The sequence below is a fragment of the Micromys minutus genome (assembly GCF_963924665.1).
Source record: "Micromys minutus genome assembly, chromosome: 12".
Taxonomy (NCBI): domain Eukaryota; kingdom Metazoa; phylum Chordata; class Mammalia; order Rodentia; family Muridae; genus Micromys; species Micromys minutus.
The window spans coordinates 12,416,776-12,432,716 of record NC_137981.1 but is presented as its reverse complement, the minus strand read 5'-3'; the positions used below and the strand labels follow the sequence as shown (position 1 = coordinate 12,432,716).

The 15,941-nt window shown below is 40.8% G+C and overlaps 1 protein-coding gene across 3 annotated transcripts; it reads right to left on the bottom strand.

The window, feature by feature from the left end:
• Positions 1–485: 485 nt before the first annotated feature.
• ZMYM5 (zinc finger MYM-type containing 5) lies at positions 486–15,638 on the bottom strand. 3 transcript variants are annotated; one of them, XM_080926874.1, is made up of 8 exons: positions 15,519–15,638; positions 14,742–14,797; positions 11,470–11,918; positions 11,204–11,294; positions 8,173–8,461; positions 6,922–7,084; positions 6,018–6,224; positions 486–3,107 (listed from the first exon to the last, which is right to left on the bottom strand). In XM_080926874.1, the coding sequence occupies exons 3-8, from the start codon at positions 11,872–11,874 to the stop codon at positions 2,373–2,375; spliced, it is 1,890 nt and encodes a 629-aa protein (XP_080783000.1). In that variant the 5' UTR covers positions 11,875–11,918; positions 14,742–14,797; positions 15,519–15,638; the 3' UTR covers positions 486–2,372. The 3 variants fall into 3 exon arrangements, with proteins under 3 accessions (XP_080783000.1, XP_080783001.1, XP_080783002.1); XM_080926875.1 differs by lacking the exon at positions 15,519–15,638 and having other exon boundaries at positions 14,742–14,819; XM_080926876.1 differs by lacking the exons at positions 14,742–14,797; positions 15,519–15,638 and adding an exon at positions 13,201–13,280.
• Between the last annotated feature and the right edge of the window lie 303 nt (positions 15,639–15,941).

Below are 15,941 nucleotides of genomic sequence, written 5' to 3'. Positions count from 1 at the left end.
CCGTCCTCCTTTCCTTTTTCTTTTCCTCTCCTTTCCATACTCTTCTGTCCCATTTCTAAAATTCTCAGCCTGCCTTTCTTTTTCACTGCCCAATCACAGGCCTTGCCTTATCTTGTGCCTGTGTTCACCTGCATACAGACATCAACCCAGTTTGCTTCTATCATCTCAAGTGTTATGATTACAGGCCTACCACCACATGGCTAATACAGTCTGCAGATTTAAGCCCAGTTTTTTGTGTACTGGACAAGCATACTAACTGAACTGCATCCTCTGCCTGGAAAAATATAACATACCTAGAATGTTAGTAAGTGTTTTAGAAAATACTGTCACGAAACGACATGACTGATCCTCAAGTGCTCCCACACAGAAGGAAGCATCTCCTTAGATCTTTGTTAATGACACTGTTTTGCAAGAAAGACCCAAGGAAGAAAAAAAAAAAAAAAAAAAAAAAAAAAAAAAAGCTCACATATCCATAAGAATTTAATAGATAATAAAATTAACATCAGAAATCAGGAAAAAGTACAACTATGAAATTCATGATCAGGACCACAGATGGCCAACTTTCTAGATTTGCTTCTCCTTTGGGAAAATGCCAAGTGGCCAATGAAGGTGGTACAGCTTGAGTGGCTGGAGACCCAGGGAGTTGAAGTAGTGGTCATGGCTTAGAAGTAAGACGGGAACAAGCTAGACTGCCTAATCAAGGATATGAAGATCAAGTTCCTAGAAGAGACCTACCTGTTTGTTCTCCCTGCCCACTAGGGAGAGAGTCTGAGATTACTTTTTCCTGGGTATAACCCTGAAGGATCAAGCTCTAAAGACCATGCCAGTGTAGGAGCAGACAGGGGCTAGCCATTAGTTCAGGAAAGGTTTTGGTTGCTTTTGGAGACTACAGTGGTTACATTAATCTTGGTGTTTGGTGCTCCAAGGAGGTAGCCATTGCCATCCAAGAGGCCACCATTATCTTGGCCAAGTTTACCACCCTCCCTGTGTGAAGAGGTGACTGGAGAAACAAGCTTGGCAAGCACCACAGTTCTATGCAAGGTAACAGGCAACTGTGCCTCTGTGTTGGTGCATCTTTTCCCTGGCACCACAGACACTGATATCCTGTCTGCTCCTGTGCCCAAGAAGCTATTGCTGTGCCAGCCAGTATTGATGAGTACTATCCATCAGCCAGGGGCAGTGCTGCCACCCTTGGCAATTGTACTGAGGTCACCCTAAGACCTACTGCTACTTGGCCCACAGCATCTGGAAAGAAACATGTCTTCCCCAAGTTTCCTTTCCAGGAATTTACTGACAATCTTGTGAAAAACCCATAATAGAATCTTCATCCAAAAAACCCAAGCTCCAGTTGAAGCTACCACACAAGTTTTTTTTATATTTTGTCTTTTGAGATATATAGCCCCAGTTGTCCTGAAACTACCTCTGGCTGGCTTTGAATTCAGAGATCCACATGCCCCTGCCTCTTGACTGCCAACATTCCCAGTTCCATGTAAGTAAGGGCTTTTATACAAGAAAACAAAAATGAATTAAGTCTAAAGAAATAAAGTTTAGATTCATAATTTCTGAAATTTTACACATGGAGCATACTTTCACAGGAAATATTAACTATAACACTGAAAAGTTAACTAGATATACATATATATATACACACACATATATACATACCACATTTTAATGTTTCTTATATTCATACTAACATAATAGCTATATTCTTTATAATTCTCATAACAAAACTAAAACATTTACACATGAAATTGAGAACAAAAATACAAAATCAGTAAAACACAAATTACCTCTATTTACCATAACAAATAAACAGTTTTGCTCAAATAAAAAAATGTTTTAAAGAAACTCAGAAATTTGGTTTAATAGCAAACAATCATAGCTTATTAAGCTGTTGGAATGTGGTTTTTTTTTTCCTTCTTTTTTGGTTTTTCAAGACAGTTTTGTGTACCTTGGTTGTCCTGGAATGTGTTCTGTAGACCGGCCTGGACTAGAGCTCACAGATATCCAAGTGTGTCTGAGTGTTCAGAGTGCACCACCACCTTGTGGCCTGAATATATTTTCTTTAGCTTGTTACATTTGCATCTTGCACTCTCTTGTTCTTAGGCCATTAAGTAGAAGTCCTCCAAGAACACTTTACAAGGTGGGAACCCCCAAAGTGACAAAGCTCAAACTGCCTTTGCTAAAATCTAAAAAAATGACTATACTCGCCAATTGCTTTTAGATTCGAAACAGGAACATTTTTTACTATTTATTTGCTATTAGACATATTGCTAATGAACTCCTGGAAGTTCCTCTTACACAGTGTAGGGTACCAGTTCCAGGTACAAAGCTTTTCATGGCAGTGTCTGGGTGATGCAGCCAGAATATTATGTATACAACAGTTGCACACCATTTTCCTCACCTTCTGGATCTTCATTGGTTTTATTTTCCAAGTTATATTTTAATTTTGAATACTTAACAGTATTATTGATATGCATTTCACTTTCTTCATGTTTACTAAGAATATGTGACAAATGGTGCCAATCTTTGCACCCATTCTCATTTCTCAGTTGATTTTTTCCTTCACCAAAGAGTCTGCAATACAGGCAAAACACAGAGTCTTTAGAGGCTGAATAGAGTAGCCAGGATCTGGTGGTCTTCTCACCATTTGGAAGAATTTGTGTGTAATACGTTTCTGAAAACTTCTTGCCTAAACTGTCTTTTGGAAAAGTAATATTTCTTACTTGAGGTGGATCATTTTTGACAAGAAATTCACGTTGTTTCGTATTCAAAATCCGGGGCCATGAACCTGGATCCATAGAAAGTACAACTGACATATCAAATTCCTCGGAACTTTTGTCTCCTAGTTGCTCTTGAAACGTATCAGATACTCCTGCCACAGGACAAGGTAAATTCACATTCTGTTCTTTTGACGATGTATCTAGGCTACAGTCTGCTGCAACTTTTATCATCTCTGAATTCTTTCCCTTTTTTTCTGGAATTGCTCCAGTGTTTCCTGAAAATGTATTTGATGATACATATAATTTTTTTCCATTTTCTTCTCTGATAGCATTCCTTTTTCTGCTTTGTAAAAACAGCATTTTTGATTTTGCTTCCATTATCTGAAAGGAAATAGATTATAATTTATTGGCATTTTAAAAATTGAAATAAAGAAGAGAAGGCAATGGATCATTATTAGCCATCAAAGACACAAGGCATAACACGGAATGCACTTAGTGTACATGTATACATGCAGCAAAAAGACTCACAAAATCAATCCTAAACAAAAACTAGGCATAGCACCTTACACCTACCAGGAGGGCTACAACTGACAAATGGTAACATGATGTGACTCAAGAAAAATTAGAACATCACTAACAGCATAGTGGGACTTTAACACGGTGAATTAGCTTCGGAAGCTTTGGCAATTTACCTACCATTATTAACACACTACCCCATTGGCAAATTATACATCTAAGATAAATATATGTTCACACAACTATTCAATGGAATACTATGGCATTAAAAAACTAAGTTAAAACAGTCCAAGAGGGCTGGAGAAATGGTTCAGTGGAGAACTCACTGCTCTTCCAGAGGTCCTGAGTTCAATTCCCAGCAATCACATGGTGGCTCACAACTATCTGTAATGGGATCTGAAGCCTTCTTCTGGTATATCCGAAGAAAGCTACAGCGTATTTAAATAAATAAAATAAATAAATCTTAAAAAAAAAATACAGCCAAGATTGCACATACCATAAGTTCCAGCACTTAGGAGACAGAGGCAGGCAGATGCCAGCCTGGTTTGGGTCATATATTGAGTTCCAGGCCAGCCAGAGATACATAGTACCTACCTAATACAAAACAACAACAACAACAAAACCCAAAGAAACAAAAGAAAAAACAGAGAAAGAAAATGGCCAGTTTGCTGGCTAGTTTTATGTCAATTTAACACAAGCTAAAGTTATCTGAGAAGTAGTTAACTGTCTCTAAAGCAGGGAGGTGATAGCACATGCCTTGAGTCCCAGTTCTTGGGAGGCAGAGACAGGTAGATCTGAGTTCCAGAGTGAAGTTCCAAGATAGCTAGAAAAACAGAAAAAGCCTATTTCCAAACACAAACAAAAAAACAAAAACTTCTTTTTCAAGGCAAGGGTATCACTATGTAGCTGGAACTGTTCTGAATCACACTAAGATCAGCCTCTTAACTTGCAGAGATCTGGCTGCTCTCTCTCTCCCTCTCTCCCTCTCCCCCTCCCCCTCCCTCTCTCTCTCTCTCTCTCTCTCTCTCTCTCTCTCTCTCGCTCTCTCGCTCTCTCTCGCTCTGTAGCTGTCTTCAGACACACCAGAAGAGGGCATCAGATCTCATTACAGATGGTTGTGAGCCACCATGTGGTTGCTGGGAATTGAACTGAGGACCTCTGGAAGAGCAGTTGGTGCTCTTTACCACTGAGCCATCTCTCCAGCCCAAAACAGGGTCTTTCTACAACTCATTGGATATCCTAGAACTAAGATCCTTTGTCTCTGCCTTCACAGTGCTGAGATTTTAAAGGCATTTGCCACCACATCCAGCATCAACAGACGTACTAAGAAGATGGGAGTTTACCTCGCTTTCCTCTCACATGGCTCACCCCTCACATCACCCAGCACCCAGAATATCTTGGGCCTGTCATGTGGAAGAGCAGACCTGGCATCTACAAACTAGATGCCAACAGTAACCCTAAAGCACTAACAATAAACAAATCTTAAAGAAAAAAAGTTCCCAAAATCGCTGTCTTAGATCAGGAGCATGTTTACATCTCAGCCACTAATGCAATGCTGTGGAAGCCTGAGTCACCCTTGGAACTCAACAGGAAGGTAAAGAGCTGACTCCACAAAACTGTCCTTGGACCTGTACTCACACTCATACATTTCCTACACAATATAATAATTATGTATTTCAGATAGAACTTAAGTATTTTCTTAAAATCTTTGTTTTTTACTTAGGGGTGTGTGTGTGCCAGTAGAAGCCAGATTTCAGATTTTCCAGTGTTGGCAGTAATGCACCTTATGTGGTGGCATGGAACTGAACTTTGAGTCCTCTGGAAAAACAGCAAGAACTCTTAACCGCTGAGCCATCTTCCCACCTCCTTACTTTATATTGTATGACTCTATGTCTCATTCAGTAATGAACAACTAATGCCAATATTTTATTTTTATCTTTTTTTGGTGGTTGCCATCAGAGACTTAATACCAGCATATTACGTGTGTTTTCCAAAAAGTCGTCTGCTACTGAGCTATCCCTAGCCCTGTTTTTTCTTAAAATGTTCATATATCACAAAAGTTTCTCTACTACTCTTCTCTAAAGACCTGCTGCTGATCACTTTGAAACAAGCCAAGATCTAGATATATGGTTGAAGCCTGTTTTGATTACACATATTTCCCTATTTTTTTCTTTAATTTATACTCAAATATGCTAGCCTTACATCCTTATTATTTTTACATATGTGTTTATGTATGGTATATGTACATGTGCACGTAAGTATATGGATGCATGTACTCTTGAGCATATTCGACATATAACAACATCAGGTGTCCTAGGCCAAACATACACTTATATAGGCAGCCCTAGTTAAAACTCAGGTAATTACAGAACAAGTAAAAGACATTGTGGTAGTTGGAATGAGATAGCCAATAAGGATTTGCGGCTTAAATACTCATGCCATTTTCTTGCCTACTTCAAAGCTGCCTTCACCTCACCCAAAATAAAATAAACACACACACACGCACGCAGGGGTAAGGGGAGACAGAGACAGAGAGACAGACAGAACTAGAGGCTGAAGAAATCATATCAGCAGTTAAGAGTGCTGAGAGTACTGGCTGCTCTTCGAGTGAATCTGGGCTTGATCACTAGGTACTTACGTGGTAGTTCCAAGGGATCCAACATCCTTGTCTAGCCTCTGAGGGCATTAAAGATACATGCAGTGCACAGACAAACATGCAGGTAAAACACCCATGTACATAAAATATATATATTACAAAACAAAACAAAGAATTACCTCTTTATATTCATCAGCACAATTCTGGCAACAGAATTTCTTTTGCTGTCCTGTAACCAGAATGCTGTGTCCGGTGCTCTTGGGTATGTACTTGCTACACTGTTCACAGCAGTTCATTATTAGACCATTGGTCAATCGGTATTCATTAAAACAACTGTTACTACACAGTTTATGTGTTATACTGTTAACACTGATTTCATGGCGAACCTAAAAGAAAACAAATTTTCTTAAGACAGTATTTTACAATTTACTGCCCTACAGATTTAGATTTTTCTCTTATTAGTATTGGAAAACAGATGAAGGGAATCGTTATCCACACTTAAAATGTGCAGTAAGATGGTTTGAAATCTGTAAAAGATAAATTTATGTCCTGGATTTGAATGACTCCAAAGCCATCAGATCTAGTTACCAAGGACAATGTAAAACAAAGGACTGCCCGAGTATCCGGCTCTTCCACTTGAAAATGTGCAAACCATTTGTTCCACACATTCTTGTAGGATCTGTTGCTTCCTTCATTGTCCTGAAATTAATGAATTATCACAACTAATTCCACAGAAGCAGGCACTATGAGAACTATGTGCCTGCATCTATCTTTTTGGGTCAGGGGTGGCAAGGGGTATCTCTTTAGTACATAGAGTTATCTGTCCTGGAACTCACTATGTGTAGTCCAGGCTGGCCTCAAATTTACAGAGTTCTGCTTGCCTCTACCTCGCAAATGTTGGGCATAAAGGTATTCACCACCACTCAGCAGGAGATGTTTTAAATAAAGAGAATTCTAAGATCCTTAGTAGTCCTTCCAGTCTGAATATGTAGGACATGGACATTGGGGAGATGGTGGGGCCTACACTAGTACTTAAAAATTAACATTTCTATGAGTCTAGATATAACAGGATGAAGTGCAGACCTCTCCTAATTTATTACAGATTATACATCTTGACTTAGTAAAAACTTCTTTCCTAAGACTCTGGCAGTTTTCTTGGGGAGACAGAGATGCACTACGAAATTCCTGTGAGGACTTGCTTGACTCCACTGGAGGAACAGTAGTTGTGGTTCTCACAGGAGAATCTCTGAAACACATAGGAGAAATAAACATGTTAACATCACTGTACTTTGAAATCCACTTTCAGTTTTACTTCCATTATTTACTACAGGAGAAAATTCAAATGCAAACTCTTTTAACATAGCATTCCTATGGTTCCTTAGCACTCTAGGGTTAAAAAACTGCTAGAACTTAGGGCTGGGGAGAGAGTTCAGCAGTTAAGAGCACTGGCGGTACATGGAGAGGACCCAGGTTTCAGTTCTTAGCATCCACATGGTGGCTCACAAGTGTCCTTAACTCCAGCTCCAGTGAACCCAGTGACTTCTGGCCTTTGAGTATAGCAGGTCTACAGAGTGCACTTACATAGACACAGGTAAATCAATCTTTAAGAAAAACAATGGTAGGAAAAAACAAAACTAATGGTGGTAAATGGATGGTTTACTGGTACGTGTCTCACCCTTATAGAGAACCTAAGTTTGATGCCTAGCCTACATCAGGCAGCTCAGTACTACCTTTTAACTCCAGAAGAGGGGGATACATTGTCTTGGAGTTTTGTCAAACATACACACACAGAACTTACAATTTTTCCTTTATCTTTATTTTATGTGTACCTGTGTGCATGTCTGTGTACCACAAGGATGCAATGACCATAGGGACTAAAAGAAGGTACTGGATTCCCTGGACTAGCACTAACTACAGTTAACCTGGATACCACGAATCAAACCAAGGCCCTCTAGAAGAGCAGCTGGCACTCTAAAACACTGTGCCAACTCTCCAGGCCCATAAACATAAATATTAAAAACTGTTGGCAGTGGGCCTTCGGGAGATGGCTCAGGAAAAGGCACTGACTGAACTGGTAGGTTGGCAGAACTCACACGTGAGATTTAGAACGGGAAAGGCAAACATAGCTACTGAGAAGGGTACTGTGCTGTACCTGATACATTCTCTTGTTAAAACTACAGTGTAGATGAAAGTACAGTTTAGAACAGCCCCATCTCAATACATGCGAAAGCATCTGACACATCTACTACAAGACTAGCTTACAATTATGTGACACCAGAGCATTCATTAATACTGAGCACTAAACCACATGGAGAAATGTTGAGGTGTGCTTACTTTTTACTCATTACATTCCGTGTCCTTCGAGTACGCTTATGAGAGAAAGAAGAAAGGCAGGTGGTTGAACAAAAGAGGTGAGCTGATCCTTTTCGTTGATAAGCCGTCTGCCCCTTCTGTAGAGGGTTTTTGCAGTTTGCACAAGTAATTTTATTAGCAGGTTTAGTAAGATGTTGTTGATTTGAAGACTGGAAATTCTGTTTAGGAAGTGAGGCCACTGGTGATAAAGAATCCACCCCTTGTTGTTTCTGGTTACGAGGAAATGATGCTGACTGGGAGATACAAGAATCTTAAAGACAAAATGAATAAGAAAAAGACATGGAGTAAAAAAAAAAAAAAAAAAAAAAAAAACATATTATGACAACATTTGAATTTAAGAGTTTAAGAGAGACTCCTAGCATGTGGTTAAGACAAAATAACTTTGACAATCAATCCAGTATTCTTCCTACTGTTGCACTGGGTATAAAATGGGTTCATTTTTCAAGTTGGTCTCCAGTTGGCAGACACAGGGCCTACCTACCTGGTAGAGAGAGGGATTTAGGGAAGGGCTTAAGATTATAGCACTAGCCTGGTTGAAGCCTCAGTTCTCTCCTGTAAGAAGAGAGTATTATCCTGTATGGTGGTGCAACCTGTAATCAAAGTCTGATGTAAGGACAGGAGAATGACTACAAGTTTGAGGCCAGCCTGGGATACTATAGCAAGATCATCTCTGAGCCAGAATATGTCCCTCCGCTCTTAAGCTGCATCTTTCAGGTACATAGCACTTACATGCATACACACACATCTCCTCACCTATACTCACACACACACACAAAATTACTACAACTACCTACCTGGCATTCTATGGAATATTTCCTTTTATCAGAGAAACAATGTTTCCTAAGATAATGCAATATGGCAAACTACCAGTCATTATGATTCATACTCCTTGGGTATAAAACTTTGTCTCCTGAATAGACTACATTATGCAAGTTCAGAAAGTTCTGAGTTTGTGGTCTCTCTGTGGTGCTGGAGATGTATATGCTAGGTAAGGGCTCTTTCATTTAGCTAAATTCTCAGCCCTCTGGTTTGCTTTTTTCTCTTATAAATTAAAATCACACCTAATTCTCCAGTGTTATAAGGAATAAATAAAATACTCAACTGTAGAGTTAAGCAGAAGTTATATTCTAGAATCAAACTTTCTGTTTATTTAAATCTAGATAGCAAACAAATTAAAAGATGCAGCAGTAATAAAATATAACAGTTTTTATAAGATTTGTCAATGTTAATACTATGAGAGAAATAAAAATCTACGTGCAGGTCTAGAGATCTAGACTCTGGCCTCATGTTTAGAGAGCAAGCATTACACACCGGTCAGCCATCCTCCCAGATGGATATTTTATTAGTTTTTATCTTGTTCCTAAATATTCTCAGTAGAAACAGAAATTACCTAGTTACTAAAAGGACAGTTCCTTGAATCAGTATCAGAGAATGATTATCATGGCTAGAAATGTTAATAAAGCAAAACAAAAAATTAACACAAAGAAGACAACATCAGTTTCTATAGGGTCTTTCGTTTGGAGGGGTCCACTGTGTAGCTCTGGTTGGCCTAGCAAAATAGAAATCCTCAGTGCTGAAACAAAGGCCTGTGACACTACACCTAGACCTTTGCTTCAGTTTTTCTGACATAGTCTCACCATGAACTCAGACCCTCTTACTGCCACTTCCTCAGTGCTAGGGTTATAGGGAGGCACCATTAACCTCATTTTGTGTTATTAGGTAATTTAATTTTTAGTCCTTAAAAGTCAAACCCCTAAAAACCACTAATAATTAAACTCCCAAATTAGTATCCTCTCAGTCTCTAAAACCTTACACAGAATAGTTTTAGAAAAGCCCTAGGAGCCATTTCTCCAGCCATTAAAATAGTTAATATGTGAGTAACTTTAGATTAAAAAATAATAATAATAACCTGGGGACTGGAGAGATGGCTCAGTGATTAAGAGCACTGACCACTCTTCCAGAGGTCCTGAGTTCAAGTCCCAGCAACCATATAGTGACTCACAACCATCTGTAATGGGATCTGGTACCCTCTTCTGGTGTGTCTAAAAACAGTGTTCTTATATATACGTAAAATAATTAAATAATTCTTTAAAAAAGTAAAAAATTACCCTTTTCAAATTACACATACAAAATAAACTTCAGTTATATCGAGTAACATATTCTCTCATAGTATGAAAGCAAATAACTTATTTTATACAGAACATATAAGATGAGTTCTATTTTATGTGAATACACTGTAGCTGTCTTCAGACACACCAGAAAAGAACATCTGATCCCATTACAGATGGTGGTGAGCCATCTAAAAGGAGCAGCTACAGGAGCTGCGGAGATGGCAAGGCTAGTAAAAGGCCTATCCCACGACTGCAGGCAAGAAGCGCTGAATCTGATCTTCCAGACCCAAGTGAAACGAAACAAAACAATAAAGTAGAAAACAAAACAAACAAAAAGCAGGCCAGTGAGATACCTTACTGGGTAAAATCACTTGAAGCCAACTTAACAACCTAGGTGGGATCCTTAAATCCTATATAGTAGAGAGAACTGATCCTTGCAAGCTGTCCTAACTTCTGCATGAGCTGTAACAAACATGCAAACACACATACACACACAAAATGCAATCTGGAATTTTGTTTTTTTAAGTTAAGCCAGAAATGGTATCTCCTATGTTTAATTCCTGAACTCAGGAGAGAGGCAGGAGTATCTCTGAGATTTTGAGGTCAGCTTGGTCTATATGGTGAGTTTCAGAGCAGCCATGATTACATAGTGAGACCCTTAAAAGACATTTTTTTTAAGATTAAGAAAGAAAATAAATGGTTCTCTGGTGTTTTCCAGCTAACCAATCTAGATGAAGTGCTGAGCTCCAGGGTCAGTAAAAAAAATTTCAAAAAATAAGGCAGAGACCAAAAGAGGAAGCTTTGGTTTCCAGGTATATGAGTACAGACTGAGAAGTTAAATTTACCTGAATACAGGGCAAACAATACAATTTATTACTTACCAGGATTGTGATGAACTGCAAATCTTCCATTCTGAAATGCATCTGTGACATCAATCCTACCGGGATTAAAAGGGCCTACCGCAGTCTTGGTCTGTGAAGTTAAAGATGAGGTGTATATTTGTATATTAACACTAATTCCTTTAGCGACATCTCCCAAGTTGGTACTCTATAGTGATGCACAATCATTAAATTCCTCTCTCACCCAGCATTTAGGGCTTACTCCCGCTTCTAAAGGTGATACTATTAGTAACCCTTCTTGAATTTACCTTGCTTCTTGATAGACTGGCAAGGGGAAAATCCACATTTTTGGTACTATTTTTATTTCCATGAGGTCCCCACTCAATAAAACTGGTAGAATTTTTCTCCTTCTCTCCATTTGTTTCTGTGTCCCCTTCATCATCAATTACAATTGTTTCACATATATTTCCCGTCTGAGAAGTCGAATCTCTTGAGGAAGGGGAAATTGTGGAAAAATTTCCTTGTGGATTTTCATGTTTTGAGGATCCAAATATAAAGTTTCTTTCATTAGGCATTGTTGGAGCGCAAACTGGAGGCTGTATTGATTCAACAAACACAACATCATCATCTTCCACAGGTATGTATGTAGATGTGCTGGCTGAAGAACTAGCTGCACCATCAGACGACTCCGCAGCTGCGAGATGCGCTTCCATGTCCAAGTCCAATGTACAGTCAACTATTCTTCCCACTGAAGAATCTGTAAGGACAGAGGAAAGAGGATTCTAATACAACAATTTTACTATATTTACTTATATATAAATAATATGTAAGTAAGTTAATAAAAGTGGTAACAGTTTAAAAAACCATTTGTGTGATACTCATTCTGTTTTCCTCTTTTTTTGTGGAATTTGATAGAAAATATGCAATTTGATAGTTCTTACAAAAAGTCAATTATTCTCACTTTGTACCACTTTTCACTGGCAACAAAAATAGCCTAAGTTTTCTTTGAATTTAAAATAACAAAATTTAGGCTGGAGAGATTGCTTGGCAGTTTGGAGTGTCTATGAGTCTCATTTATGTAAGACCTCCATTCAGTTTATAGCCCCCACACCAGGAACTCCTGTAGGCAAGCCTGTGGGCATTCCTTGATTGATAGTAAGGTAGAAGGGCCCAGTCCACTGTGGGTGGTACCACGGGGGTGGGGTGGGGTGGGGTGCATAACTGATTCTAGGCTGTAGAAGACAGGCAGATGTACATGGCAGGCTATCAAGCAAGAAGCTTCAGTTTCTGCCTTTAGGCTTCTGCCTTTATAACGGACTGTAAAATATAAGAATGAACAAAAATGCAGCCACTAGAAGCATGGCTTGTGATGTTTCAGAGGGAAGAAAGACTAATGTGGTCATTTGTGTAACATAATTAGATCTGTAGATCCCAGTTAGCTGGGCTGAAAAATAACTAACAAGAAACCAGCATCACTGTGTCTGGAACACACAGCACTTGGTAGGCACAGGTGGGCAATCTCTTCCGTTTGAACCCACTCTGGTCTACAAAGTGAGTTCCAGGACAACCAGGACTATAAAGAGAAATAGCCATGCTCTTTTTTGTGTTGACTGTGTATGGGCGTTCTGGGCTACAGGGACTAGCTGAGCCCTCTCTACAGCCCCTGGCTTTGAACTTTTAAAGCAGAGGTTCTCAACCTGCAGGTTGAAACACCTTTGTCAAACATCTTCAAAAGTATTTACAATTCCTAACAATGGCAAAATTACAGTATTAAGTAGCAACAAAAATAATTTTATGGTTAGGGGTTAGCATATCACAAGAACTGCACTAAAGGGTCAAAGTATTAAGTAGGTTCAGAATCACTTTTTTGTTTTGTTTTGAGACAGTGTTGTTAGAGTATACTATGTGAAGGTGTGTCTCTGTATATTCAGTTGTTAATTTTGTACTGTCAGAGAGCTAAATGCTGGCAGGATCTTGGAACTGTTATTTCTATGGCCTATCACGGGTCTCATATTTTGTAAATACTCCATCTTCCTCACCTGGTCAATAAATGGGCAGGAAGCAGAAGGTGGATCTTCCAGGAAGCCAGCACACATGGAGGTAAACAGACCAGAGCTCAGTGTAAGATATAGATCTAGCCAGCAGGAAATAATGCCAAGAGTAGTCAGGTTAGAGTAGTCAGGAGACTGCTCAGCAAAATGATGGAGCTTTAATATTAATCAGTATCTGTGTTACATATGTCATTGGTGGGTCCGAGATAGTCCCACTACACAGGTTTCTCTGTATAGTAGTCCTGGCTGTCCTGGAACTTGCTCTGTAGATCAGGCTGGCCTCAAACTCACTGTCTCCCAAGTGTGGGGGTTAAAAGATGTGTGCCACCACAGTACAGTGAAAACTACTGTTTTAAACTGTATATATTTTTCAAAATGTTTAATTTTGTGGGTATTTCTGAGTATATGTATATGTACCATAAGCATGCAGGAGGCCTGAGGAGGCCAGAAGATATATCAGGTCCCCTGGAATTCGAATTAGAGACTATTGTGAGCTGCCATGTAAGTGCTGGGACTCAAACCCAGGTCCCCTACAGGAGTATCAAGTGCTTTAATGCTCCAGCCCCTCAGTTGCCTTTAAAAAAATTTTTTTCCCAAGCCATTGTTTCTCTGTTAAGCTCTGGTTGTCCTGGAACACACTCTGTAAATGCATCACCATACCCAGTACAATCTCCAATCTTAAAGGCACACAGAATTCTATAGTCTGACACTGTCCTAACTTTTAAAACGGTACATCTGATGGGGACTGGAGTGATATCCCAGCAGTTAAGAATATCTGCTGCTTTTGTAGAGGACCTGAGTGCTGATTCGAGCACCAGGCTGATCCTAGATCACAACTACCTGTTCTGACAGCTCCAGTGGACCCAATTTGGCTTCCTCAGGAACTAACAAAAACACACACAGACACACACACCCTCATTCTTCCTTTCTCTAGTTTTTAAAAGTAAAAAATATATGTCTACAAAGTACTATATAAGAAATCACAGGGCTGGAAGGATGGCTCAGTGTTTAAGAGATGTCTGCTCTTCCAAGGAACCAGGGTTTGAGTCCCCACACCCCCAAGAGTTCATAACTTGCTGTCTAGTTTAAAGTATCCAGCGCCCTCTTCTGGACTTCTTGAACACTGCACCCAAGTGGCACATGGACATGACAGCAAGCCACCTATACATGTAAAATATAATCTTTATAAAATGGAGGGGGGGAAACCTGTAATTTGTTTTTCCTCAACCTTAAAACGTCAGTAACTTTTTAAATATTTAAGGTCTATTTTAAATAACAAAAATTATTAAATTTAAAACTACAACAGCAGAAATAAAATCTGGAAAGGAACACAAAAAGGTTAAGTGCACAACATCTTATGAATAAGAGCATAGTCCTATTTAGGAATCCTAGAAGAAAGCAATGCTAGTAGTACCCACTAACACACTACCTAAGGTGTGTGTCTTTCCACAGCAACTCCTCACTTCAACAAAATAGAAAATAGTCTCTCCTACTAACTTTAAACATTAAAGCTATGCAAAATGACTCACAATGGAGATGTTTTCCTTATTTCTGCCAAATGCTTCACCAGAATGGCCTGAAGATCCTAGAATAAAAGGAAATTAAAAACAAATACAACACACACACACACACACACACACACACACACACACACACACACAAACCGTATCAACAGTTCAGAGGCAGCACCAAACCCTGAACACCAGAGGAAATAAATCAAGATGAAGTTATTCCCAAACTGTTCTACCAACCTTCTCCAAACAAACAATAGAGATCAACTATTAAAGAATGACAGCAGGCCAAGCTCAACATAATTTTTTCCAGTTTCAGAATTAGGAGTAGAGCGCACAGCTGAGCAGAGAGCAAATGCTTCCTCCAAGCCAGCAAGGGTTCATATTTCCCCTAAGCAGTCACAAGTCAAGTACCAATCCAGCACGGGAGCGGCTCAACAATTGGGGCCTGTTTGCTTCAAGCACTTGACAGGGGCCTAAGGTTCCTACTTCTCAGTTCAGTACCCTGGGACTGTCACCAAGTCAGCCATTAGAAACTGGCCGAAATAAGACTAAAACCTGCGACCGACGAGAGCAAACAAGAAAGACATGAGCGGCAGCCCCTTAACTCTAAAAACTTAAGGACTCCGTCGGGTGAACTGGGTGGGAGTGCGGCCCCCAGGCGGGAGGGCCAAAGGGCCCCTCCCCGGCTGGCCCGCCCGCTCGCTCGCAGCTCAGAAAGGAAAACACCCCGCGACCTCCGGCCGCCGCCGCCCGCCTCACCCAGCTCGCCCCGCCGCGCCCGCGATTCCTCACCCCTCCGGCCGCACGCGAAGCCGCCCTGGGCATGAGCGCGGCCCCCAGCGCACCCCCAGGCCCCGACGCAGCAGCGGCGACGCCGGCCGCCGCGGGCTGCTAAGCCCGGCTCGGTGGGAGGCTCCCGACACTGCCCTCACCCATCTCCGCCTCCCCAGTCGCCCCCGCCTCCGCCTCCTCCTCCCGAGGCTGCGCTGCTCCCAGCCACCCCCACTCTCCGCGGCCCTCGGCAGGAAAGACAGCGGGGAGAAGCCTCACCCGGTTCTGGCTGCAGCTCCGCGGAACGAACCTCCCCTCCCCCGGCCCACCCCCCTTCGGCGACACGCACAACTCCGCTCGGTCCAGTCCCGGCTTTAGCGCTGGTGAGGAGGAGGCAGAGGAGGCGGCGGCGCGGCGGAGCCCCGGGAGGCCCCGCCCTCCGCG

Bases quoted from the DNA above. Each gene is read 5' to 3' on its own strand.
- ZMYM5 (XM_080926874.1), bottom strand. From the start codon at position 11,874: ATGGAAGCGCATCTCGCAGCTGCGGAGTCGTCTGATGGTGCAGCTAGT. The intron at 11,295-11,469 runs GTAAATTCAAGA...TTAACTTCACAG, and splicing joins CCAGTCTATCAAGAAGCAAG to ACCAAGACTGCGGTAGGCCC. The intron at 6,225-6,921 runs GTCTGCACTTCA...GTTTTCTTTTAG, and splicing joins TCTGTAATAAATTAGGAGAG to GTTCGCCATGAAATCAGTGT.